The 27,710-nt window shown below is 35.2% G+C and overlaps 2 protein-coding genes, 2 long non-coding RNA genes and 3 other non-coding genes across 7 annotated transcripts; 5 read left to right on the forward strand and 2 right to left on the reverse strand.

Moving 5' to 3' along the window:
- Positions 1-494: 494 nt before the first annotated feature.
- Positions 495-3,577, reverse strand: LOC110909041. The gene is made up of 2 exons (XR_002575092.2): positions 2,964-3,577; positions 495-2,878 (listed from the first exon to the last, which is right to left on the reverse strand). It is a non-coding gene; the product is annotated as an uncharacterized LOC110909041 (long non-coding RNA).
- Positions 3,578-13,255: 9,678 nt separating this feature from the next.
- LOC110909033 (protein CHUP1, chloroplastic) lies at positions 13,256-18,749 on the forward strand. Its single transcript, XM_022154045.2, has 4 exons — positions 13,256-13,590; positions 13,662-13,708; positions 15,665-16,369; positions 17,887-18,749. The coding sequence occupies exons 1-4, from the start codon at positions 13,470-13,472 to the stop codon at positions 18,604-18,606; spliced, it is 1,593 nt and encodes a 530-aa protein (XP_022009737.1). The 5' UTR covers positions 13,256-13,469; the 3' UTR covers positions 18,607-18,749.
- Positions 18,750-20,003: 1,254 nt separating this feature from the next.
- On the forward strand, positions 20,004-22,652 carry LOC110909028 (polyadenylate-binding protein 4-like). Its single transcript, XM_022154039.2, has 7 exons — positions 20,004-20,299; positions 20,628-20,940; positions 21,025-21,272; positions 21,384-21,662; positions 21,765-22,006; positions 22,091-22,195; positions 22,298-22,652. Exons 1-7 carry the CDS (start codon positions 20,065-20,067, stop codon positions 22,421-22,423), a joined length of 1,548 nt encoding a protein of 515 aa, XP_022009731.1. The 5' UTR covers positions 20,004-20,064; the 3' UTR covers positions 22,424-22,652.
- A 1,409-nt stretch (positions 22,653-24,061) lies between these two features.
- Positions 24,062-24,154, forward strand: LOC118490059. The gene has a single exon (XR_004888065.1). It is a non-coding gene; the product is annotated as a small nucleolar RNA snoR27 (small nucleolar RNA).
- Positions 24,155-24,252: 98 nt separating this feature from the next.
- Positions 24,253-24,343, forward strand: LOC118490060. The gene has a single exon (XR_004888066.1). It is a non-coding gene; the product is annotated as a small nucleolar RNA snoR27 (small nucleolar RNA).
- A 66-nt stretch (positions 24,344-24,409) lies between these two features.
- LOC118490058 lies at positions 24,410-24,501 on the forward strand. The gene has a single exon (XR_004888064.1). It is a non-coding gene; the product is annotated as a small nucleolar RNA snoR26 (small nucleolar RNA).
- Positions 24,502-26,824: 2,323 nt separating this feature from the next.
- LOC110901680 lies at positions 26,825-27,683 on the reverse strand. Its single transcript, XR_002570988.1, has 2 exons — positions 27,531-27,683; positions 26,825-27,083 (listed from the first exon to the last, which is right to left on the reverse strand). It is a non-coding gene; the product is annotated as an uncharacterized LOC110901680 (long non-coding RNA).
- Between the last annotated feature and the right edge of the window lie 27 nt (positions 27,684-27,710).

Here is a 27,710-nt window from a genome sequence, read left to right on the forward strand (position 1 = left end):
TTATTGGTTTCTTAATAAACATACATAATATTGCTACGGTACCATACAGAACAACATCATTACCGGTATTTGTATTATTTTTTGGCAACATTATGATACATTTTTTATTGAAAATGTTTTTTATTGCTCTTTTATTTTTTAAAAACATAGATGATATTGCTACCGTACAACAGAGACGTCTGCGAGAACTCTTAAAATAATTTAGGCCTCGGGCAAAATAAAAAATCGGGCCCAAAATTGTAATAAGAGGAAATGAATTAAAAAAATAAAACCTTGCTAAGGAACCAAGGCTTGAACTTGAGACCTCAACATTATCTTGAGAATGTTTTTATTCCACTCCACCACCAAGACTTTTATGTGCAATAAACGAATGCATATAATAAGTACATCATTTACTATATATATAAAAGCTTATAATAACCTTTTGGGCCCTTTGAAAATTTGGGCCTCGAGCGACGGCACGGGTTGCCGGCCCAAAAGCCGGCTCTGCCGTACAAAACCGAACAACACCAGTACTGGTATTTGTATTCAATTTTATGGTAACCGCTTTCCATAATTATTCATATCTACAAATTTTTCGGTGAAGATAGATGATTATCTGTTCTACTACCGTGACAATCTAAACTGATCGAAAACGTTTGAACAAAATTGGTGCCGGTAGATGTGTTCGTTTTTGTGGTCTTTGATCTTCGATCGATGAAAAACACATGTTGATTTCTATATCGAGTGCATGTATGGTACTAGAATTGTAACCATCATAATATCAAATGCATGCGATAACATACCACCGCAACACACGGGCATTTGTTGATTCTATATATATCCAGAAGCAACAATCAGAATCAATCATATCAATGGCATCATAACACAAACATAAAGACATATTTCTAAGTTTAAGAGAAAACTAAACTATCGATTAAAAATATTAAATTTAAGCCAACTTGACATCCTTAAGAGGGTTCTTTTCATCAAGGTATGTATAATGAAGTTGTAAAATGCAGGAAAGTAAATCATGAATTTGAACATTCTGTACAAAAGTTAAAGCAAAAATGTATAATGTAATAAACTATGTTGTTACTAGAGATGTTAAAATAAAACAACCACATTTTGATTCTTACAACCATAAACCTAACTTGCAACAACCATATTTATTTCCCTCCATTATTATATAGCAACATAACTAATATAATTCACAATGATTAAAAATATTTTTTGTTGTGCATTATTTTAATTGTAACTTGTAAAAATTTTGTTTATTCTAAAAAAGCATAACATACATGTGGGTATAAATACATAAATGATATAAAAAACTGATGTACACGTACAACTCATACACATAAGCCAACATGTACATATTTGTAAGTAGTTGGCACATACATGAATGATGCACATAAGAAACTAGTAGTTTGTTGAGTTCACCTAATTCCCATGTGCAATTCTAGTAGTTTGTTGAGTTCACCTAATTATCATAGGCAATGTTCAAATGGGTAAACTAAACCACCAACCAGCTATTCAAATGTGCATATAAATACATATTTTTCTCCATTAAAACCCTCCACATATTTAAGATTCATAGAAGTAATACAACCTTATAGTTAAACAACAAAATGATGCAGCATGTTAAATCACATGTGATGGTAGTTCTCTTGTTGATGATTTGTTACACGGGTAAGCTATGGTTATGATAATATTTTTGCATGTCACATGTTTTAAATAAACATGCTAATCAACATCCTGGCTTTTGGATTTTAAGGTGGGAAAAGGGATATCAATGACATCAAACCCTTTGAGAGTCCATCACCAAAACAATGTAGTCTACAATGTTATCCAAACAGATATGAAAATATGTTTTGTTGTTCAAAGGTAAAAACTAATGAATGCTGCAACATATGAAGAATTTTGTTCTCTAAAATGTCCAAGATAAAAAAATTATAATTCACAATGATTAAAAATATTTTTATTGTGCATTAATTTAATTATAACTTGTAAAAATATTGTTTATTCTAAAAAAGCATAACATATATGTGGGTATAAATACATAAATGATATAAAAAAACTAATGTACACGTACAACTCATACACATAAACCAACATGTACATATTTGTAAGTAGTTGGCACATACATGAATGATGCACGTAAGAAACTAGTAGTTTGTTGAGTTCACCAAATTATCATGTGCAATAATAGTAGTTTGTTGAGTTCACATAATTATCATGTGCAATACTAGTACTAGAATTGTAACCATCATAATATCGAATGCATGCGATAACATACCACCGCAACGCACGGGCATTTGTTGATTCTATATATATCCAGAAGCAAAAATATGTTTGTGTTATGATGCTCTTAATATGATTGATTCTTATTATTGCTTCTGGATATATATAGAATCAACAAATGCCCGTGCGTTGCGGTGGTATGTTATCGCATGCATTCGATATTATGATGGTTACAATTCTAGTACTAGTATTGCACATGATAATTAGGTGAACTCAACAAACTACTAGTTTCTTACGTGCATCATTTATGTATGTGCCAACTACTTACAAATATGTACATGTTGGTTTATGTGTATGAGTTGTACGTGTACATCAGTTTTTTATATCATTTTGTATTTATACCCACATATATGTTATGCTTTTTAGAATAAACAAAATTTTTACAAGTTACAATTAAAAATAAAAATATTTTTAATCATTGTGAATTATAATTTTTTAATCTTGGACATTTTAGAGAAAAAAAATCTTCATCTGTGCTGCAGCATTCCCTTTGAACAACAAAACATATTTTCAGATCTGTTTGGATAACATTGTAGACTACACTGTTTTGGTGATGGACCCTCAAAGGGTTTGATGTCATTGAGATCCCTTTTCCCACCTTAAAATCCAAAAGCCAGGATGTTGATTAGGATGTTTATTTAAAACATGTGACATGCAAAAATATTATCATAACCAGAGCTTACCTGTGTAACAAATCATCAACAGGAGAACTACCATCGCATATGATTTAACGTGCTTCATCATTTTGTTTTTTAACTATAAGGTTGTATTACTTCTATGAATCTTAAAGATGTGGAGGGCTTTAGTGGAGATACATCATGTATTTATATGAACATTTGAATAGCTGGTTGGTAGTCTAGTTTACCCATTTGAACATTGCACATGATAATTATGTGAACTCAACAAACTACTATAATTGCACATGGGAATTAGGTGAGCTCAACAAACTACTAGAATTGCACATGGGAATTAGGTGAACTCAACAAACTACTAGTTTGTTACGTGCATCATTCATGTATGTGCCAACTACTTACAAATATGTACATGTTGGTTTATGTGTATGAGTTGTACGTGTACATCAGTTTTTTATATCATTTATGTATTTATACCCACATATATGTTATGATTTTTTAGAATAAACAAAATTTTTACATGTTACAATTAAAATAATGCACAATAAAAATATTTTTAATCATTGTGAGTTATATTAGTTATGTTGCTATATAATAATGGAGGGAAGTAAATATGGTTGTTGCAAGTTAGGTTTATGATTGTAAGAATCAAAATGTGGTTGTTTTATTTTAACATCTCTCGTAACAACATTGTTTATTACATTATAAATTTTTGCTTTAAATTTTGTACAGAATGTTCAAATTCATAATTTACTTTCCTGCATTTTACAACTTAATTATACATCCCTTGATGAAAAGAACCCTCTTAAGGATATCAAGTTGGCTTAAATTTAGTATTTTTAATCGGTAGTTTAGTTTTCTCTTAAACTTAGAAATATGTCCTTATGTTTGTGTTATGATGCCTTTAATATCATTGATTCTTATTGTTACTTCTGGATATATATAGAATCAACAAATGTCTGTGCGTTGCGATGGTATGTTATCACATGCATTTGATATTATGATGGTTACAATTCTTGTACCATACATGCACTCGATATAGAAAGCAACATGTGTTTTGTAACACCCCGTGTTACGAAAGTCAAAGTCAAGATTGAAGTCAAAGGAAGAAAAGATTGCTAATTGCGATCTGTCACTCCTTACTAAACTACTGTTTTGACTTCTTTGACTTGTCATCGAATCTTTTATTTTAATCGCCTTAGTTGTATTATGTGGAGTATCTATTAATAATCGAGATTTAATCGATGTTTATCGCATGTTTTATCGCTTTATCGCTAATCGCATCGCAATCGCATTCGCGCCTTGATGGGTAGATTCTGAATATTGTTTTTACGTGTGTGTGTGTGTGTGCGTGTGTGTGTGTTATTTATGTGTTACTTGTGCATGTTTACTTTATGTTTGTGGTGATTAATCGAAACGTAATCGCAACTCTATCGCATCACAATTTAATCGCAAGCGCTAAACGCAAGTTAATTATAATGATTGTATGTTAGATATAGTATTTGTGTGGTTATTATTAATCTATCTCATCACGTAATCGAACCTCGCTCAAACGCACCGCAACGCTCAACACGCAAATCAAAACGTGGGAACGCAACTCGTCGGAGCCACTCGATCGAGTGACCATCCGATCGGATTGCCATCCGATCGGAGTGTCATCCGACCGAGGTGCATCCTGTTCGACACTTGCCCTCCTTCCCTTTTTGGCAACCTATAAATACCCCTCCTGTCACATCACTTGATGTGACAGCTCCCTCACTCGACCAGTCGCGCTCAAGCCCTCATTTCTCTCGATTTCTCGCGATTCTTGTAAGTTTTCAACTCAAATCTTGTACTTATATGATCTACACACACCTCTTCATCATTTTCTCTTTTGAATCTTAACTTTTAACCGTGAAATCAGTGGATTTGAGGTGTTCTAGGATGATGTCATCATGGAGTTCTTATGAACTTCAAGTTTTGGCCTCATTCCACCAAGAACAACTCAGATCTGAAGGATTTCCACATGATTAAACAATGTTTTCGCATAGATCTAAACATATTAAAGTTAAAAGGATTGAAAGGAACTTTTCTAACTTTCTTTCAACTCTTTTACACTCAATGCACTCAAAACCGATAGAAACAGAGTCCATTTAGGCCTTCTACTCTTCTCTAGTGATAGGTCGGTTTGAGATCTGGATTCTACCAACGAGACATCGATTTCGGGATAAACATGAACAACCGACAAGGGACAGTCAACTGATCGGACTAGGGTGATTCCTGTTCGGTCGAACGACTTGGGACTTGACGAGGTTCCGTTGTTTAGTACGTTATCATACCGTCTCAATCAAATTGCAAAACTTTCAAAAATAATCAAGTTCAAGACGATTGGGTTCGTTGGGATCGGATAGCCATCGGATCGAACAACAATCCGATCAGACCGCACTTGGTTCAACACTTAAACTTTCACTTCAAACTTTTCAAAGTATCTGAACGTCGAACGGATTGCTGTCCAATCGGATAGCCATCCGATCGAAAGACCATCCGATCATGTGACATTTGGAACTTCGATACTTAATGATTTTCATAGTTTCAAAGAACATCAGTTCTAATGGATTGCTATCTGATCGGATTGCTATCCGATCGAGTGACAATCCTGCTGGGAACTTGTTCTCACTAAGTGTCCTTCCAATCGGATCGCTATCCGATCGAGCGACCGTTCGATCGACGACCTGAAAGGTAGAGATACTTCTCTGTTTTCAAAATGCTACAACAAAAACTTCAAAACCATCATACACAAACACATCCTTACCAAACGAATGTCAATCCAATGGAATGGCCATCCGATCGAATGGTCAACCGATCGGATGGCCATCCGATCGGATTGCCACTCGACACTTAGTCACTTTCACCAATTTACGCGTCATTCATCGCTTATGCTATCGTTAACTGTTCAGGTAATCTCTCTTAGCGCTCCCTTCAATCCAAGAGAGTGTTTACTTGTTAAACGCTATCTGTGATTATACTCGAACCCTTTTTGCTTTACGCACTTTTGGGTGTTACATACGTTACTTATTCTAAATCACAATCGACACACAACTCAAACATTATTTATACGCTAACCGTTATTGCATGCTACGTGTTATTCAATGAATGCTTGTATGTTATGTTAACACAGTGATTGTTGCCTGACACCTTAGCAACGATAGTACTATAGTTTGGACTCAGCACCTGTCGTGGACAGGGGTTTTTAAGGGCTTTACTTCACGTGTCCCACTCCCCACATGGGCTCCCCTTGGGCTTGCCTAGCCCACATGGCCTAACGTATATTTGATATGTTAGTCTCACACTTCTAGGACCTAACAATCTCCCCCTAGACTCTTAGCACTAGGTATTTTTCTTCTTCTCATGGGGTTAGCTTCATATCAGGATCTCGATCAGCTTTGCTTGAAACATTTTTGTCAAAAAGAATGTGAGAGGAGGATTCTCAACAGCTTTTTTCTTCTTCGATCTTTCACTTTCAAGCAGGTTCACAGGTACTTCTTCGAGAGTAATATCATTGTCAGACGATGACTCGTATCTGGTTCTTCTGACTCAGGTACATCTTGTTGTTGTGACGCTTTATGCTTTGTCAGCAACTAACAGCATCTCAATCTTTATCAACCTCTATTTCTTGATTGAAATCAAGTTCTGCAATTTTCTCAGAAATACATAAGCAAACATTTCTTGCCCCACTTGTTTCTCTCAAACACACCAACCTGCACAAAATACACACTTGTGTGTGTAGATGATGTATAGATTGAGAGAGAGAGAGATGGAGATAAAGGTGTGCCCCTGGTGGTTCCCGAAGACCGGCGACTGGCCACCCACTCACTGATGGTCCCACGCGGCAGCGCAAGGCAACAATAGTGGCAGCACGACCCCCTCCTTTGAAGCTGACGGCGACGCGGGGTGGTTGTTGGTGTCATGCGGCGACGGAATTTGGCGTCGGGTTTAGTGGTGGTGTTGTGAACCACCACGGATGGCGGCGGTGATGCTATGGCCGAAAGGGGCGGAGTCGACTAGGGCAACGTCCGACAAACTCAGATCGGGAGGCTACGTTTTCAGGTCCGACGGTTAGGGTCCCATAACATTTCTTTTCTCTGATCTTGTTTTTCCAGTGAGATTCAACGAACTCCGGTTAGTTCTCAGTTTCTTTTACACTCATTATGTTTTGATCCATTCTTTCAAGCTTCAATCTGACGAGTTTGTGTCATTTGTGGTTGTGGTGTTGGTTGGAGCTTGTCTAGCGAGGATGATGGTGTGATTATTGTGCGGGTTCGTTTTGGCAGCCGAGCTGTGGGACAACGGTGATTTCGTTGGTTATGAATGTGGTCAAGGTTCGGGTCAGTCAAATGTCGGGTCAGCGGGTCAAAGTCGGTCAACTGGTCAACCCTAGTCAACTCACCAGCTCTAGTCTATGCTCGGGTCTTAGTATCAAAGTCAGTTTCGGCTCGTGATGGTAACGCTCACACAATAATTTATTGTATATAATTGTTGTGAAAATATATCAAACGCGTGTGAAAAACCGAGCTCCCGAACCCGACCCAATGAACGAATAAGACTTGTAGAAACTATGAATATTAGGCGTGGCATTCGCGAGTTGAACTTTTACACAAATATGTATATAATATAGACTAATAAAAGTATACAACTTTGTATTGAGACGACATGGTATTAGTCGGACACGACAACGCATCGAGCTATATTTTGTGTTTAATATATTTGTGTTGTAACTTGATATTTGGGAAACGTACAACAACTTGGGTTGTCAGGTTGTTACAAAACAGAGGAAACTCTGCCCGATTTTCTTAAGAATTTATAATATATCTTATGTGTTTTAAAGCAGACAAAAGCATGTCGTGATTCGAATGATTTTGTAAAGAGAAATATAAAGTATATGTCTGTTTTGGTGGACGCTTGCAACTGATGAAGCGAGCTCTTAATATTAAACTTGGCTTTTAGTTTATATCGGATGATTTTTTTAAATACATATAATATCCCATATTCATTTCGATTGTATGTTCAGACGAGATCCGAAACATAATGATAATAGTATATTTGATAATATTATTTGGGGTATTTCGATATTATCTAAATCAGATAAAATGAACAAATAATAATATTTATTTAAGCAATCGTAAATAATACGCAAGAGCGTTCTTACCTTATTATTTGGCTATGCATCATACACTTAATATTTATATGTATATACTTTACGGGAACTCTGATAAGTTTGCTTTATTTAGATTTAGTTATTGGTGTGAATGACGATTATTTGGAAAACCGTATTAATATATTACCCGGTTTACAACCGTGCTGTTCTAATATAAACACACACCTACATACGCGTTAACACGATTTTGTGAATATACTTATATATATATATATATATATACATATATATTTAATCGTATGAGAACTAAGTTGTTCTTAAGGCTTAATACATATATGGGATATATGTGGGGTTAAGCAAATCTGTTTTTACTATTGCATCATAGTAATAACCTTACCATCGGGTCGCACGTTTAGCGATTCGGTAGAGCTCGAGCACACATGAAATAACTTTACCCTAGTATTAGTTACTTACGATGTGCTAATATTATTAGGGATGTCTTGGTGATTATTTGCATGCTATGCTAGTTCGTGTCATTGATACATAGCACTTTTGGATATAACACGCACACTAAGGTGAGTTCCCGGCCCCTACCCTTTTAAATGTTTTTAAAACACAGAGGGAGAAAGCATGCACTACATTGCGATAAAGTAATGTCACAACGTTACGCTAAGGTAACGACACAACTGTTAGAGTTTTTGTTATATTAGTTATGGTCACTAAGTAACATTTATCACATGTCAGTCCCCTTAAAATTTACGATGCCGTTAGTATTGGATTATAGCGAGGGAATTTTTAGTAGTACTACTGGGCCCAACAAGCCCCACTCGAGCTGGTCGCTCCAGCTAGACCGAACGTTGATGGTCACGGGTGTAGAATTTGCCTAACACTTAGCCTTGGTTGGTGATAGACCTGGCACAACAGGGGCAGCAACGTCAGCTTCGGATCGAACACTTTGTTGACGTAACTTAGGTTAGCTAACTACAAATATAACAAGTAACTGCTAAACACTTCAACTTACTGTTTTGGGATTGAAACACTGGAAAACACTTGAGAAACAACTTACTTTATAACTGTAACCTAAAACCTGTGAACTCACTCATCATTATGTGTTGACACTTGTTCTTGCATGTCTTTCTCAGATTGCTAAGGTAGCACACATCAGGACAAGGATGCATTTCGTAGTCACATTGATTTCATCAAATTTTTAGACACAACTTTAAATTACATTAATTATTTTGGCTTTATAATTGTTACGCTTCCGCAACTAAATTGTATAAACAGTATTCTCATGAATGAGCAAACAAGAATTTTTTTTAAACTCATATAGTGGTCGTTCAGTATGACTAATGACTGTGATCCTGGTTTGTCACACGCCTCCCGATAGAACTCCGCCTGTGGAAGTTGAGGGTGTAACAGATTTGGTGTAAAAACTTTAAGTTTTAAAACCCGAAAATGTTTTCGTCATAAAATGCACTTTTGCGCATTTTTTCAGTTTTAATTTGTAAAACTTTGACTCGTCACTTCGCCTAGTAAACATGGTAATCATAAGGTGCAATCGTAAGGAATTATAACCTTCGTGATTACGATCACGTTGCTAAGTTCAATTGAACTTTGACTTTACCAAAAATGGTCAGAACCGAAAGTCAAACAGAAAGTTAAATTGTTTGACTTTTGGCATAAAATAACTAAAATAAATGAAAGAACTAGGAAGAGTACATACATGTTTTGAAGACACTATAAGAACTTGTGTTGAAGAACGCTATAAGAACTCAGAGTAAGAGGCCTCCAAAAGCTAGAAGCAAGCTTCAAGAAAGTGGGAGAAAGAAAATGGAAATGACCAAGTTGAAATGTGGATGAACAAGGCTATTTATAGTGATCAAATAATCACCAAATCAAGCCAAGTGTCCCATGAGATGTTATGGACTGATGAGTGTCATCATACATGTTCAAATGAGGTGAATTGGTGGAAAATCACGAGCTTGGAGGCTAAGGAATAAGCAGGCTGTTAACAGCTATTTTTATTTTTCCAGTGTAGTGGTTATGAACCGTATGGAAAAGTGGATACGGTCTGCATCCAGGTCAAGGGGCCAAGTTTTGCTTTTTTGGCAGATTTGGTCTCTGGACTTGTATTGTCGTGTTTTGTCACTTTTAACCCCTTTTAACCTAATATTTATACTATATAAAGGTATTAAGGCATGTGTAACTTGGATTTTGTCTGGAAATATCGTGGATGTCGGTTCGTTCGATCGTACGGTTATGTATTTCGCAAATAAAGTATAAAACTTTATTGAACAGGAAAATGACCCAAATTGCGCAACGATTGACATTTTTGCATTCTTACCAATAAAATACAAGATTTTATTGAGTAAAAATGTCCAGGATTGTATAATGATTGATAATTATACATTCTCGCAAATAAAACACAAGATTTATTGATTACGAAAATGTTCGGAATTGGACAAGGAATAAAAATGTGCAAACGTCACAGTCTCTCCTACTTTAGGAAATTTCGTTCTGAAATTTAATTAGATGAAACTTATGGGAAAAGATGTGGATATTTCGCCTTCATTTGATCCTCTCGTTCACAGGTAAACTTTGGGCCATGTTTGGACAACCAGCGAACTTTAACAATCGGTATACATTTGCGTTTGAGCTTTTTGACTTCACCGTCCAATATTTCCACAGGTTTCTTGACAAAGTGCATTGTGTTATCAACGCGAATTTCATCAAGAGGGATGTGGAGGTTTTCATCAGTCAAACACTTTTTTTCAAATTGGACACGTGGAATATTGGATGAACGTTCCCAAGTTTAGTAGGTAGCTCAAGTTTGTAGGCCACTTTTCCGATCCTCTCAACAATCTAAAATGGTACCACATATCGAGGTGCAAGTTTTTTCTATAAAAAGTTCCCAAGAAAAGGATATTGGAAAAAAAGGAGATTAAGATGTTTTTTATAGTTCTAGTTAATTATTATAAAAAAAACAGTATTTGAAGTGTTGTAATGCCTTTTGACGACTTATAAAAAGTTTATGATTTGTTTTTAACGACATTTATTATTGTTGTATTTAAAAGACAAACCAAATGTGTTGTCCACTATGACTCATTCACAAGGACTTTATGTTTTCATCTTGTATTTTATTTGTTCATCGACTCTTAAGCTAAGTTGCATTTCTTTCTTTCTTTGTGATAAGTAACCTGAGCTATATTAAGAATTGTGATGAATGTACTTCTAGGAATAATTTGGAAAAGAAGGCTAAAGAGTAAAGATTATTATAGCAATGGATTATATTTTGAGTTCATTTATTAGCATTAAAATTAGAATTTTAGTGTCACAATGTTTTTTTATTGGAGGTTTTATAAAACTAGTATTTAGGATTCGCGCTTTACGGCGGAACTGTTAAACCAAACAAAAAGTAGACATAAAAATGTCGAAACATGCACGCGCGTTGGAGCATGTTAACTTGCAAAAATTACATGGAAACGTAAAACATATAAAAGAATAACTAAGTCGACGTATGGCCAGCTCATTGCGACAGGGCCGTTAAACAACAAAACCAAATAACGTAAAAACTTTGAACCAAACACGTGTTTTGTAGAGTGTTAATTCGCAAAATTTAGACCGAAACATAAAACAAAAGTTTATAAAAGATGGAAAGTAGATGAGACTAAAATTGAAAATGGAAAATGTTTGAATAAAAAATGAAAAATGTTTTATAACAAAGTTATAGAAGATAAAAACTATAAAAGATGAAAAGTGTAAAAAAGTTGAATAACTCCTACTTACAAACTTAAAGTTATAAAGTTAGAAATACATAAATGGATGGATGGAACAAAAAAGAAAAATAATGGGTGACTTAGTTAGTTGTACATAAAGCTATATTGACTTATACAAAATTAAATAGTAAAATCAACTCACAAAACTATTTTGTGAATTTTTTTTTTCTTTTTAAACTGTCAACAAACCAATACGATTACAATGTATTTGAGAATAAGATATATTATCTTTTAACTTTTCGTAAGACGTTCAAAATAATTACAAAAATAAACAAATCATCTTGTATTACAAACTTTTTAATTCATCTCTTCACATTTTGTTATGATAGTAAGTTATCATCCTAAAACGAAGATAGGTTGGTATGATTTACTTTAGATCGTAGATTGATTAATCATATTATTTTATTGTTGTGTTATTAGTATTTATCTATAAAGATATATAAAACATGGCCCCAATTTTTTACTTTTTTATATTTTATCGTTATGTTATTAGTATTTATCTATAAAGATATATAAAAATATCTGTATAGATGGCCCCCAATTTTTACTTTTTTAAAAGAACTTTTTGGTGCAAAGTTCAAACCACAACAATAAAAAAAAACGTGTTATTGGATTTTATCACTCCTAACTATTGGGTATTGGTCGCTGCTACTTCAAACTATTATTTTGACTCTCATCACTCTCAACTTAAAACTTTGTGTGTTGTATCACTCCGGTTGAGTGGTTTTTGGCTCGCTTTTATCTTTTAGGAGCATATTCACCTACAGTTATTAGTAATTCACAAAGTGTTAGCTTAATATCACCAATATCACAAGTCAAACACTAAAAAATGTTTACATGCGGAGTGACACAACACACAAAGTGTTAAATTGAGAGTGGTGAAAGTCAAAGTGAAAATGATAAAATCCGATAAGTCTAACAAAAAATAGAAAAAACATGTCCATAACATCATAGCTTAGTGGCATCTTAAAGGTTGGGATAAGGTTAGAGACCATTAGGTCCGGATTCGATTCCCACAAGAGGGTTTTTTTCTCAAATTTATTGGGTTTACTCCTGAATTAGTGTATATGCATTATAACCTAGTTTTGAACTAGGGCAAAATCGTAAATTTGACTGGGTAAAGTCGTAATTTGTCTACATCTACAACGATGACAAAACTGTATTTTTTATTCAGGGCAAAAGCGTATTTTTTAACCTGTGACAAAATCGTAGTTATAAACTAAGGTAAAATCGTAATTTCTTTGAGCCAATGTTTAAGTGCCAAACATCTATTGCCACTTTGGTGATCCAAATTTATGGTTATTAAAAAAAAACATAAAAAAAACATGTATATTTTTGTCTAAAAAAGAGAATGACATAAGACAAACACCAAGGCCATAACTGATTGGATCTCACCAATTAATCAACCTAACCTAACCTATGATTATTATACAAATCTAAAAGGCATCAAACACAAACACGCAATTATCAAAGGTCATTTCTATCGAACCGACGTCGTTTTCATGCAAAAACACTCACGGGTTTTCTTAATCTGTTCATATTCTCAAACGGGTCTTTATCAGTAACCCGATTCAGGCGTAAGCGGATGCAGAAGAACACCATAATTTGTTCTAAAGATGTAAAACCGATTAGGGTTTGAATTTGAAAATGGAGAAGAGAGATGTGAGCCCAGTGATATTGAAACTTGGGCTTGCTTTAGCTTTTTCTCTTGGTGGGATGCTTTGTACTTTTTTAACAAACAAAAGGATCAAAGATTCTAAATCTGCAGGTTTGTGTTTGAATTTGAGGTTTAAAGTTTTGGGTTATGTTGTGTGTTTGATGAATATATTGTTTGTGTAGATTACAAGAAGAATCCGAGTTTTGATCCTTTGGCAACTGATAAACATGTAAGATTTTCTTGTTGATTATGCTTTTGAGTTTTGATGTTGATTCTATACTAATGATTGCATCTAGTTACTGATTTAGGGAGTGTTTGGAAGTGGGATTAGTTAAACTATTTGATGTTGTTAAGATAGTTTTTAGTCTTTGGGAAATTAAAAAAAAAAAAAAGTGATTACAAGGGTGTTTGGATGAAGAAAAGTTAGGGGCTGTTTGTTTACCTCTTAATGGTTCAGACCTCTTACTGGTTCAGCACTTAATGGTTCAGACTGCAGACTGCTTGTTTCACAAGCAGATATCTGAATGGTTTAGACAATAGCCTCTAAATGGTTAAGCATTATTTTATACCGCGTCTGAATGGTTAAGACATTTAATCTGAATTGGTCAGACATTTGCCTCTGAACAGTTAAGCATTGTACTAGCTCTTAATGGTTCAGACTTCTTACTGGTTCAGCATTTAATGGTTCAGACCTCTTACTGGTTCATCACTTAATGGTTCAGACCTCTGCCAAACAACCCCTTACTTATTTTAGGGTGAAACTAGTCGTTTTTAGACCAACTCCAATGGATGTCCCACAAACATCGATGTGGAGGTGAGAGGGCCGAGAGAGAGAATCACTAGTCTTTGTCCGCGGGGCGTTAGGCATGGGAAGAATATCGTTTTTTTTAATTTTTTGTGAGGGTGTGAGGAGAGAGAAATGGTTTGCGGTCCGTGGGGAGGAGAAAAACTAACGTGGAGGAGAGAAGGGGGTCTCTGTAAGCCCCCCAGTTGATCATGATCATCATCATCATACTCGGTATATCCCACCCATAGTTGTTAAAAGCCATCGCCTCTTGCGCCTAGGCCCAATTTCCTAGCGACGCGAGGCAATTGCGCTTTAATTCTCCAAGTGATGGTTCATGCGCAGGTTCCGGCGAGATTCCTAGATTCTTGAGAGTTTTCGGCCAAATTCTCTAAATTCTTGCAAGATTCTAGCTAGATTTTTACTTCTTTCTAACAAAACTACTTTTCTACACTAATAAATTAGCATTTTATAACTTTTGGCACTAAATAGACGATATTAAATATTACATAATAGCTTTAGTTTATTTTATTTGAAGAATAGTATTAATTTTCTATTATATAAAAATATTTTATGTTTTTTTTGTTGTACGCTATGCAGTTAAAGCGGTCCAAAATCGAATAGCGGTCAAGGTCCGCTATATGATATATAGGTTATAGCGGTGGTATAGCGGTGATACAGCGGTAATTTTTATATCATGCATAATTTATGTATTTTTATATATATATAAATATATTTTTGAAAAATATTAATATTAATATCAAAATTCATAGTAATATCATTCCATTATCAAAAACCTGTTGCAAATCAAATACTAATAGTAACTTTGAAGTATTTAATTTAAGAATTAACACAATCAAACACCGTTACTGCTATAGTACCGCTATAGCGGTATTTAGCGCCGCTAATAGCGGAACCGCTATAGGCCACCGCTATTTGGACCGCTACACACCCTGAGGTCCGCTAACCGCTATAGCACCGCTATTGACTGCTTAGGTTGTACGCTTTTTTTTTCTCAGGCCCGCGCTTTTTTTTCGCCTAGGCCCCAGGCGAGGCCTATGCGCCTTGAGTGCGCTTAACGCTTTTAATAACTATGATCCCACCAATAGCAAGGCTAAGGTACGGTCTGAGGAGGGTAAGATGTAGACAGCCTTACCTCATCCCCATAGGAATAGAGAGGCTGCTTCCAGTGAGACTGAGACCCCTGACTCGATAGTAGTTTTGCATCAAGCCTTGGACATAAGGCACATAACACTCGGAAATTGGGACAAAGGCAGATTAATCGCCCCCCCCCCCCCCACTTTTTTCGTTATTTTCACGAAATTAGTAAAATAACGTTATAATAAGTGCACTTTCACTTTTGCCCCCTGATAATGATCTTAATAAGTATTCCTGTTGCAGAATTCCTTGTCTGATAAAGATTCTTACCTTCTACCTGAATTTAACGACCTCATGAAAGAATTCGATTCAACCACCATGAAAACGAACCCCAAGCTCCCAACATCAGATGCAAACTCACCGTCAAAAGTCAACTCGGTGGTCAAAACCGACAGCCACAAGCAAGAACTCAAGAATCTAAGAAACATGGTCAAAGTACTCAAAGAACGAGAGCGCAAATTAGAACTTCAACTACTCGAATATCACGGTCTTAAACAACAAGAAACTACAGTCAAAGAACTTCAAAACCGTCTTAAATTAAACAACATGGAAGCTAAGCTTTTATCGTTAAAAGTCGAGTCATTAGAGAACGATAACAAGAGATTACAATCACAAACAGCGGATTATAACAAAGTGTTAACCGATCTTGAATCTGCACGCGCCAAAATCAATGTTCTTAAGAAGAAGCTAAGATCAGAAGCTGCACAGAACAAAGAGCGGATTTTGGATCTTCAACAACGTGTTGAAAAGATGCAGGAAGATGAACGCAAGGGTGGTGTCGGGATTGATTCGGAGATTGAGTTAAAGCTTTGTAGATTGAAGGATTTGGAAGAGGAAGTCAATGAATTGAGAAAGTCAAACTTTGACTTGCAGGTTGAAAAATCCGAGTTGACTCAGAGATTGGAGCATGTTCATATTCTGGCTGCATCGGTGTTAGAAGATCAAGACGTAAGATATTATAAATATAATCTTTTATATATAACCTAATATACATATTATTTAGTTATTTATATAATAACATCATGCTGCAGTTATATATTTATTATAAGAGTAAACTGCCATTTTGGTCCCTGTGGTTTGGTCACTTTTGCCACTTTAGTCCAAAACTCAAACTTTTTGCATCTGGGTCCCTGTGGTTTCAGTTTTATTGCCATTTTGGTCCAAAAATGAAATCAGGTCATATTTGTCTTATAAAATCCTGCTATTTTGTCCTTTTTCGCAGGGGCAAAATGATCATTTTTTTTATAACTAAATACCATATTTTATAAGACTAATATGACCTGATTTGCCGCTGAGGAAAATGACAAAATTGCAGGATTTTATAAGACAAGTATGACATGCTTTCATTTTTGGACCAAAATGGCAATAAAACTGAAACCACAGGGCCCAGATGCAAAAGGTTTGAGTTTTGGACTAAAGTGGCAAAAGTGACCAAACCTCAGGGACCAAAATAGCAGACCAAAATAGCAGTTTACTCTTATTATAATAAATAAAAGTTTCTATATTTATATAAAAGTAAGAAACTCGTTTAGGTTCGTGAGCATAGTCAAGCTCGTTTATGAAACTAGCTCTAATAGAGGCATGAACTCGTTTAAGCTCGGCTCGGTTTGAGCTTTTAACAAGCCGATTTTGATTAGCTCACGAGCAACTCAGCTTGTTTAGAGCTCTTTCTTTCACTAGGGGTGTTCACGTTCTGGTTCGGCGCTTTTTGACGAAATTTTAGGGTCGTTTCGCTAATTATGATTTTGAGAAATGACAAACCAAGCCGGACTGATTGGTAGGTCAGCTCGTTTTACCGATGATTGTAGTTGTTTGAACCGATTTTTTTTTATATTTTTTATTTGTTCAAAATCATTAGTTTATATTATAAAAATTAAAATGATAAAGATGGTTTATAATTAAAATACATATATATAAGGGTTATTGGATTTTATCACCCCTAATTATTGGCTATTGGCCACTGTCACCCCCAACTATCACTTTGACGCTCGACACCCCCAACTTAAAACTTAGTGTGTTCTGTCACCACGTCGTTAACTGATCACTAACTTTTGATTCTGTTACTATACATTTGGGGTGTCCTAAGATCCCTAAAACCTTCCTAAGATCCCTATAACACCCCCAAAAGTATAGTAACAGAATCTAAAGTTAGTGATCAGTTAACGATTTGGTGACAGAACACACTAAGTGTTAAGTTGGGGGTGACAGACGTCAAAGTGATAGTTGGGGGTGGCAACGGCCAATAGCCAATAATTTGGGATGATAAAATCCAATAACCCTATATATAACTACAAGTTTTGAACCGAACCAAATCGTTAAACTAACAAGCCACTAAAACCGAACCGTTTGACTCACAAACCGGGTAAACTGGCCGACTTCCTTCGGTTTACGCGGTTTTGTGTGTTTCACATGATTCTTATTCTCAAGTTTGGGTTCTTACAATTATTATTTTTTTTTTCTTGCAGACAGAAAAGCTTAAAAAAGAAAGTGAGCATTTAAAGAAACAAAACGAAGAATTAACCAAGGAAATCGAGCAACTACAAGCCGATAGATGCAGTGACGTCGAAGAACTCGTGTACATGAGATGGGTTAACGCTTGTTTAAGATACGAACTTAGAAATTATCAGCCCGGACCGAGTAAAACAATGGCCCGAGACCTCAGTAAAACATTGAGCCCGAGATCAGAAGAAAAGGCTAAAAGACTAATCCTCGAATACGCTAACCAAGAACTCGATTTCGATCCATGGTCAAGTCCTCAATCATCTAGTCTCATGGATTCCGGTCAACCTGATCATTCACTGTCTCGTACGAGCAATAAGTTTTTCGGGAAGCTCGTGAAGTTCTTAAGAAGGAAAGACGAAGCTGTCGTAGATGATCACAACCACCGACGTAATCACAGCCAATGTAGCTCGTCATTAGATACGAATTCGTATAGCGATTATCCTTTCGGGTATTTAACGAATTCGTCTAAGCACTCGATGGATTCTCGAATGTCGTTTCATAGGCATAAAAGGATTGATTCCATATCCGAAGGCGGTGATGTTGATCATAGTTTTTCGGGCTCGCTTTCTTCATCGGACGGTCAAAAATCCGAGCTCTTGAAATATGCAGAAGTTTTGAAAGGCTCGAACCCGAAGCCAACGACCAGATATCGCAGAAGATCAACACCGTTTAGTTCGTTTTGATTAGTTTCTTGGCCTTTATAGCTTAAGTAGAAATGTCATTTGCAGATTCTCTGTACAATATGTATATTAGCTGGTCATATTGTTAAATCCAAATATTTATATTATTACCTGTATATTTATTCATGAAAGACTTGTTTAATCCATTTATTTCTATTAATAATCAGATAAGTTGATGTATTAGTGTGTATATTTAGTGATTTTTTTTATTGTTTTTTTTAAATATATATCATATTGTTACGGTACCATACCGAACTACATCTACTAGTTTGAACATCATGTACGCCACTTCACCACACCTTTAACGCCGTTCCCTCAGCCAAACCATAACCAACTGCCCCTTTGGGTGTTAGCCTTCACGCCCTCACACCCATCTCACCTACCCATATAATTTCCAAACCAAATAAAAAAATCAGGCATCTCCCACTAAGAGATTTATTTAGTTTTTATCTATTTGATATAAATATTTTAAATAAAAATGGTTAGTTTTTTTTTTCTCGAAAGGCCAACTTTTAATAAAACAGCATACTAGCAAGAAACTAGTAACCAAACAAACATACAATCAAAAAGTGAAATTACACCACTGACTCCACCTTAAAACTTTAAACGATAACCTATTTTTTATCCACAAAAGGTCTAGGGACTTAATATCTTTAATAACATTCGAACCGGGAGGCACCTTACACCAACTAGCGATTGCTTGCCAAACATATGTCGCCAAAGAACAAGAGATAAGTAGATGAGATGTTGATTTGGTGCCATAGTTGCAAAGACCACATAATTGCAAATCCACATTTACATTCCTGAAGGCAAAATTCTCCCTGGTTGGTATTCGATCCAAAATGGCTCTCCATGAAAAGAAGTTTATTTTTTTTGGCACCCAATTATTCCAAAGTGTCGGATTTAAACTGCCCGAGCTAGCCGCCTCGTATAATTACCATCCTTTTCTTTCGTCCAACCCAATCATCCATAGTATTATTAATCTGAACCGTCTCCATCAAGGCAATCAGAGAAAGAAATTCTAATGAGGACGTCGGATCTGGAGCAATAAAAATTGTTAGCTAAAGAGTGGGTTAATTAAAGCACATTGTTTACGTGACATTCGCTATGCACTTTTTAGGTAAACCACAATCCATTTTATCCAGGTTATTTGTAATCCATAATTATTATTATTATTAAAATAATTTCGTTATACACTTTTTAGGTAAACCACAATCCATTTTATCCAGGTTATTTGTAATCCATAATTATTATTATTAAAATAATAACCAAAATATAGGGACTTTGTTGACCAAAAAAAAGGAGGGAATTTGTTTGAATAACTAAAAACGGTTAATAACAGACATAACTGACTCTCTCTCTCTCTATCTCTCTCTATATATATATCGATCTATACATACAGATTATATAAACACACATTCTTCAACAATCTCTCACAATTTTCTTTGATCCATTACGCCAATGAAGCCTGCATCTCAAACAACCCTAGCACCACCACTACTACCGTCTCTTCCGGCCACCAGCCACCACCGCGCCGCCCTCTACGTCGGCGACCTCCACCCTTACACCACCGACAACGACCTCCTTCAGCTTTTCTCCATGATCGGACCTGTGAGTTCAGTTCGTGTTTGCAGAGACCGGTTCTCGTTCAAATCCCTAGGCTACGGTTATGTTAACTTCTACCTTCCTTCTCACGGTAATCACTGTTTATTATTTGTTGAGTTAAGTTTGATTTATTAGGTTTGTTTTTGTTATTTGTTTGTGAAATTGTGATTTGACTGAAATTTGAACTGTGAATTCGGTGTTGTAGACGTTAAATCATAGTGGATTGATTAGGTTTCTTTGGTTATTTGTTTGATTGAATCGTTTTCAATAATTAAATTGTAATTTGACTGGAAATTGAACTGTGAATTTGGCTTTATTGAGGTTTAATCATACTGAATTGATTAGGTTTTTTTTGTGGTTATTTGTTTGATTGGTTCATTTTCATTTGTGAAATCATGATTTGACTGAAATTTGAACAGCGGATACTGCGTTGGCGAGGTTAAATCACACTGAATTAAGGGGAAAACCGATGAGAATCATGTGGTGTCAACGAGACCCGGTAACAAGAAGAACTGGAATCGCAAATCTGTTCGTGAAGAATCTAAATCCGTTCATCACGGATGTGAAGTTGGAAGAGGTTTTTGGAAAATTCGGGATGATTCTTTCGTGTAAAGTTGCAAAAGATGTTCATGGCAAAAGCAAGGGTTTCGGATTTGTTCAATTCGATTCAGAAGAATCCTCTAATAACGCTCTTCAAACCCTAGATGGATCCGTTCTTGTTGACAAAATAATGTATACTTCTTAACTACTCAATCTCCTGTTCATTACTTTGTGATTTAATGTTTTAATATTATTTTAAACGTGATTTCGTGTCAGATCTGTGGCCAAGTTTATGAGGAAAAGCGAAAGGAAGGAACCCGAATTCACAAACGTGTACGTGAAGAATCTTGAATCCGATTTCACCGAGAATCAGTTAAAAGATAAGTTTTCTGAATACGGGAATGTCACAAGCGTTGTGATCATGAAGGATGCTGACGGGGGATCAAGAGGTTTCGGGTTTGTAAACTTTGAGTCACCCGATAGTGCAAAGAAGGCCATTGAAGCGTTAAACGGTGCAATAATCGGTAAACAAAGCATCATAAGTTCATAACTAGTTCAGTTTTAGTTTTTAACTTTGTACACAATATGTTGCTGTTTATAGGTTTTGAGTATTCAAATTTGGTGAATGAAAACAGGTTCTAAAGAGTTGTTTGTCGGAAAGGCTATGAAGAAAGCTGAACGAGAAGGGTTCTTGAAACGTTCACATCAAAAGGACAAAATAAACGCGTTAAATCTTTTCGTCAGAAATCTTGCGTTATCTGTAGATGAAAAGTGTCTTGAAGAAACTTTTGGTGCTTTTGGGAAGGTGATTTTAACGAAAGTCGTACGTCATGAAACCGGTATTAGCAAAGGGTTTGGATTCGTGTGCTTCGCTAACGCAGAAGACGCAAAGAGATCTTGTGATTCGCTTAACGGTGATTATTTAATTCAACTGCATCTTGTATTATTTATTCACTAAACTTTAATCCGTTGCGTTTCTTACCTAACTTGATCGTGATTTTATCGAATTCGTGTAGGGAAACTTTACCATGGAAAACACATGAACGTTAGTGTTGCTATGAGTAAAGAAGAATGCACACAAAGATCACAAGCTCGTTTTGCATCAGAAAAGATTAGCGGTCCCAACCCGTATTTGAATTTCAGTCCGTATTACGCTATGCAACCATACGGTAAAGCACCCGTCTATAATCCATACTGGCAGCCAAACATTTACAGAAGTATGCAAGTTTTTCCAAATTTTAAACCAGTGAGTCATCAGGTATGCATAACCGTAAACCATTTTTGTTTCTGCTAGTTGTTTTTGAAGTTTTTACGACTGAAATAAACTTATTAATGAGATTAGGAAGGTGTTAACTCGAGCTATGATAAGGATCAGAAGCCGTTTAAGAGCTTTAAAGCTTATTTCTCAGAAGGATCACTAGCTAAGAAATACACAAGCTATGCACAGGTTGACCCACAATCTTAGTTAACACGTGTACAACTGTACATGATAGGCCCGTTTCTACAGAAACCGATTTAAACATGTTTACCATTTTTTGTGTTGTGGCAGAATCTAAGTGGCATGAAGAGTTCTAGAGTGTTGTGGGAGATGAAAAAGCCCGTGTTACACGGGCCAAGAAAGGCGTTTTTGAAAGTTAAGAATGAAGTTGTAGCAAATGCAGGTGTGTTTGGATAAATAATGGGAGCAATGGATATACAAGTACAGGAGTGATAAATAGTGTTGTGTGTAAAGATTTTTTCATGTATTGTTCAATAGTGAATAACAGTCTTTGTAAATGTGTGTGACATACAACATGTGATAAAAGTTCAAAGGTATAGACCAAAATAGAATGGGTCAAAAGTTGGCCTTTTTGTCTTGATGGGAAATAATAATGGTTTTGTGTATTTTTTACACTATAACTGATTATGAAATTAGCCATATTTTACTTTTTTTTTCTGCCACTTACTGTAAAATGTTACATGCAAAGGCAATTATATGAAAATACAAATGCAAGTGTGTAGTATATGCTTTGCTTGTATAGATATATACAGAGAGGCTGTCCATACAAAAATTGTGAGAATCGTATGAACGATTGTACGTATTGTTTTAAATTGATACACAAAACGGTTATATAATCGTCCTTTTCTTTCTGTTCCATTACTTTTAATTATCTTTACTGCATTAGGCACAAGTGTATCACAGTTTTTTTCTTTCCTAATATGATGAAGAAATGAATATGTGGTTCTTGATTCTTAACCATAAAACTGGTTATGTGAGCTCAAACCAAGAATTCTAGCCATGAAGAGGGTGTAAATGAGCCAAATTGCACGTAAGCTACCTCAGACCGGCTCGCTTAAAGCTCGAGTGAAGTTAGTGCTTAAATGGGATCGAGCATGGGCTTGAGCCTAAAACAAAGCTCGACTAATAAACAAGTCAGAGTCCAAGCTTCATATAGCTTAGTTAGTCTTGCTAGCCTAAACGAGTATATCATTTAGGGTAAATTACTTTTTGAGTCCCTATGTTTTAGGTGTTTTAACCACTTGAGTCCAAAATCAAAATGTTTAACGCCCTGAGTCCCTATAGTCATTTTTTCTAACCATTTGAGTCCAAATTTCTAACACCATCTACCAAGTTTGTTAACTACAAGGGCAATTTAGTCATTTAAACACAAAGAGTAATTTATCTTTTTTTTTTTTTTGTTGTTCGTCAATGAAATAAGAATGTTACTATCAAATGGGTTAATTGGTTGCAAAACCCATTACTAACATTGCAAATTTGCAATTGCTTATGTTTTTGCTTTGTTTCTTGCGAGGTAGTGGTTTAGATATATAGTGGTTGGTTTCGGTACACAATGTACCGTATTCCAAAAAACGTAAAAACCAGATAAAACAAACTCCGATTAAACTCATTTCAACAGTGTAGGTTTATACTAGGCCCGCCGTTAAAAAAAAGGTACTCAACATCTTAAAAACGATTCAATTGGGCCGAGTAATTGATGTTTCCAACTTTCCATAGAGAAAGCCCAATCTCATACTCTCATGGGCTACAAGATATATTTATCCCCCTTTACTGGTCGATTAGGGTTTTTTAGAATTCAACAATCAGATCGCAAATCATCAACCTTTTTTTCAAGGTAATCCGGCTCACACAAAAAAAAAAGAAGTTGCGCGGCCCAGACCGGCCCATTTCCATCCTTTGAAAAGTGTAGCATTAGGGTTCATGCTTATCATATATATATATGTCATTGCCTATGCCATACCTCAAATCATTCGTTATAATTCAATCGATTTTCCAATTTTTTTTCTTTTATTTCTTTTCTCCTTTCTCACAATTTGCGGATCGATGATGTATTTGAAGAAACTGCGTTATCTATCTGTTAATTCCTTTACCGGATCTGATGATAATATTATCTTCCTGAGATCTTATCATTCTTTTTATTTCATACTCTTTTTTTTTTTATAAAACTAGTATTATTTCTTTTCCTTTTTTTTTTTTAATTTGAAACAGGAATTTTAAGTTTTTATATGTATCGATGATGTTTAAATATTACTGCGTTATCTATCTGTAAATTCCTCAACAGGATTTGAAGATAATGAAAACCTACTGAGATCTGATTTTGTATCCATTACGAGTTTATTATTTTATATTTTTTTATGAATTTTTTAAAGGAAGATTGAAATTAGAGGGTCGATGATGATGCATTTCACTTTGTTATCCTTGCACTTTGATACATATATGAAGAAAACTATGGGGAAAGTTATTCTGAGAGCTTTTAAATTCAATCTTCAACAATTTTATAAGGGTGTTTGGGTTAGCACAAAATATTTTAAATGGTATACGTTATTCATATTATTATTCAAAAAGTTTAAATCATAATAGTATTTTATTTCAGTTCTAATTTTTGAGAGAGATGGTCAATACTCAATCTTCGTTTCGAAAGCAATTAAAATTATCCTATTATGATAAGAAAACAACTTGAAATAGATATATCAATTTCATTTTGATAAGCTACATGCCTTATGTCCAAGGCTTATGCAAAACTACTATTAAGCTGGGGTGTTTCCAGCTAACGCTTCCTGTCCTTGTTTTGTCTTCATCTTTGTTTCTAGCTTTTGGCGCCTTGTCGAAACGATTCCTAGTCACGCCTGAACCAAGCTGAATGCTTGATCACACAACTTGTCTTGTGTGTGTTTAAGGAGTCTTGGCATCCGGTCTCGTCTTATGAGTGTTCGTCTTTAACTACATAGGAAACAACACAACAATGACATCAATGCATGCTAACTCAGATACCAAAAAAAATCAAGTAAACACTTCGAAAGATCCCAGCACTATGATTCGCAACAGATGTACATCAAAAGTCTGTTAGTTTGATTATGCTCGTTTTGACCAATATGGGATCTGTGATAGATAACTATTAAATAGTTCGGGTGTGGGTGTTTATACCTCACTTCATGTTTGGTTAGATAGTTTGACCTGCTTGACCACAAGCCAAGCATCTCCGCACGTACTTCGATAAACTCCGAGCACCATCCAAAGACCACTAATTCAATTTGCAAAATATGCTACGTTAATGAGAAATACCAAAATTCGCTTAACTCAACGCAAGGTTTTGAAGCGGACCTTGCTTCTTCCTGTAGTAATACACAAATGAAGTTGAAATTATCTCAAAATATGTGATTTGAGCTTAAACAAAAAAAACATGAAACATTAGCGAGGATACATAATTCTTGTAAAAATAGTCCCTAAAACTTTAAAGTTTTAGTCAGGCGAGTGTCAATGGTCCATGCATATATGTCTAAACTTTAGACATATATGCATGGACCGTGGTCTATTGACACTCGCCCGTCTAAAACTATTATTTTGTAAAGAGGTATTTATTTTCTTGATAAGAGTGTTCGGGTCAGCCAACCTACCCACTTTGACCCGTCCAGTAATGAAGTAAAATAATTAGAGTGAGGATGAAGATACGTGTCTCAATCTCAAACCGCAATAAAGACTTCATCTTGTTAAAAGCATAACATGGAGAGATGTCACTGTAGCCACCTACAAGTTGCTCAATGAATCGCTTCAATGAAGCTTTCTTAAATAGTTTCAAACATCTGATGAAATCTTTCTTATTGAATTCGATATTATTTATTCAACAATTTGAGTTGCTTCACATTCTAGTAACCGTTGTCAACTTAAGTATAACCATGTGACTTTTTGACCTTCACGTAATACATGTAAGTTAAATTAACTTTTAACAAACCTACATGTATAAAGGTTGCTGGACAACCACGTATATCAAAATACTTCTTAAGGCGCTCGACCGTCCGAAAGCACATAAATAGAGATATAATGACTCGGTATTGATTCAGATATAGCTTAAAATATGACCATAGTTGTCACATTGATTTACCTTTGCAGTTTTAAAAATAGCTTTAGGATCACTAAGCAACTTATCTTTTAATTCATACACTTATAAACTGTAATAATATACATAACTAATTAGATTACTTGGGTGTGCATGCATACCTTACTGAACACTCCACTTCTGTTATTAACCATCTTTGACCCAAATAGGTTGGTGAGTGAGTTTGACCAAGTTTTAACCAGCCTTGACTTAGGTTGACTAACTTTGACTCATATGACTTTCTACAAATTCCAATTCCTTTAAGACTATCTCCAATGCTAAGGGCGTACTTAGCTGCCTAGTCAGCTGCCACATCATATCTTTACAAATCCTTAAAAATCCTTAAAAATCATAATTTTATCTTCAACCATACAAACATCCTTACATATCCTTACATTTTCCACATCATCACCTATTTTTTTTATTTAAACTTAGTTATCTAAATTATTAAAATATAAATGTATTATAATTAAATGATTATACAATCAATATACGTAAATAAAAATATTTAAAATAAAAAGTAAACAATATTTAAGAAAACATATATACATCTTTTATAGATATATCTTTACATAAAAAAAATATATATCTTTACATAAAAATCTTAATTAAACTGGATTTAAGGTTTGCTTTGTATCAGGATGGTAAATCAATTATTAAATAATAGCTATAAAATAAATTGCATGATAATGAGCTATTAAGTAAAGCTGGTAAACAAATCAATTGGTTAATACCATTGGGAAAAAATAAAAGAAAAATGGAAAATGGCTCAAAAGTGGCACAAGAACCCAAATAATAGAGCCCTTGCAGACGGATCTTTGTTAAGGATTTCTTCATTTTGGATGATCTTTAATGGGCCTGAAATTGTGGATATTTTCCACCTAATCTCAGGCGGACTTACAGATCTTGCGTTGGAGTTAGTCTAAGAAATGTAAACCAAACACCTCCTTAAAATTCAGTCACCTATACATCACCACACAAAAAGAATCCCCAATAGCATTAGTCAACAAAGACAAAACTTGGAGGCATAAATAATGCTCCATCTAAGTTTGAATATAGATGGTTTTAAAAAACGGTTGAGCCATGCGTCTCGAGGCGAAATGCCAAAAAACGATTCTGTGGCGCGCTACAAATGTGCGCCTCGGAGGGCCTGAGGCGCTCTCAGGGTTTTTTGAAACTTGTTTTTTATGTTAAGCATTTCATGTCTTTTTATGTGTGTTTTTATGAATTTGATGATGAAATTAGATAGTATTATTATTTTTGTATGATGTATAATTTTTATATTTATTTTTTAATTCCGCCTTGGGCTTACGTCCTGGGTCGCCTCGAGGCGTACGCCTCGTGAGAAGACGGGAAACGCCTCGAGGCTTGATTTCGTTCTTTTAAACCTTGTGAATATATATAAAAAACCTGAACATAAATCCCTCTCAAGGGTGGCCAAACGTCTCTAGAACTGCTTCAACGCCTCTTCAACCATGGTAACACTATCTTAGATGCAACCTTCAATCTGGTGTTTAAGTTATTACGCGTTGCTGAGAAGCTTAATCTGATCATGTTTCTCAATTAACGTCTGCTAGTCATGACATAACA

This window comes from Helianthus annuus, chromosome 2, assembly GCF_002127325.2.
Source record: "Helianthus annuus cultivar XRQ/B chromosome 2, HanXRQr2.0-SUNRISE, whole genome shotgun sequence".
NCBI classification, from domain to species: domain Eukaryota; kingdom Viridiplantae; phylum Streptophyta; class Magnoliopsida; order Asterales; family Asteraceae; genus Helianthus; species Helianthus annuus.

Excerpts from the sequence above, each read along its gene's own strand:
- LOC110909033 (XM_022154045.2), top strand. The coding sequence starts at position 13,470 with ATGGAGAAGAGAGATGTGAGCCCAGTGATATTGAAACTTGGGCTTGCT. Across the intron at positions 13,709-15,664 it reads CTTTGGCAACTGATAAACAT|AATTCCTTGTCTGATAAAGA; the intron begins GTAAGATTTTCT and ends TTCCTGTTGCAG. Across the intron at positions 16,370-17,886 it reads CGGTGTTAGAAGATCAAGAC|ACAGAAAAGCTTAAAAAAGA; the intron begins GTAAGATATTAT and ends TTTTTCTTGCAG.
- LOC110909028 (XM_022154039.2), top strand. The coding sequence starts at position 20,065 with ATGAAGCCTGCATCTCAAACAACCCTAGCACCACCACTACTACCGTCT. Across the intron at positions 21,273-21,383 it reads GTTAAACGGTGCAATAATCG|GTTCTAAAGAGTTGTTTGTC; the intron begins GTAAACAAAGCA and ends GAATGAAAACAG. Across the intron at positions 22,196-22,297 it reads AATACACAAGCTATGCACAG|AATCTAAGTGGCATGAAGAG; the intron begins GTTGACCCACAA and ends GTGTTGTGGCAG.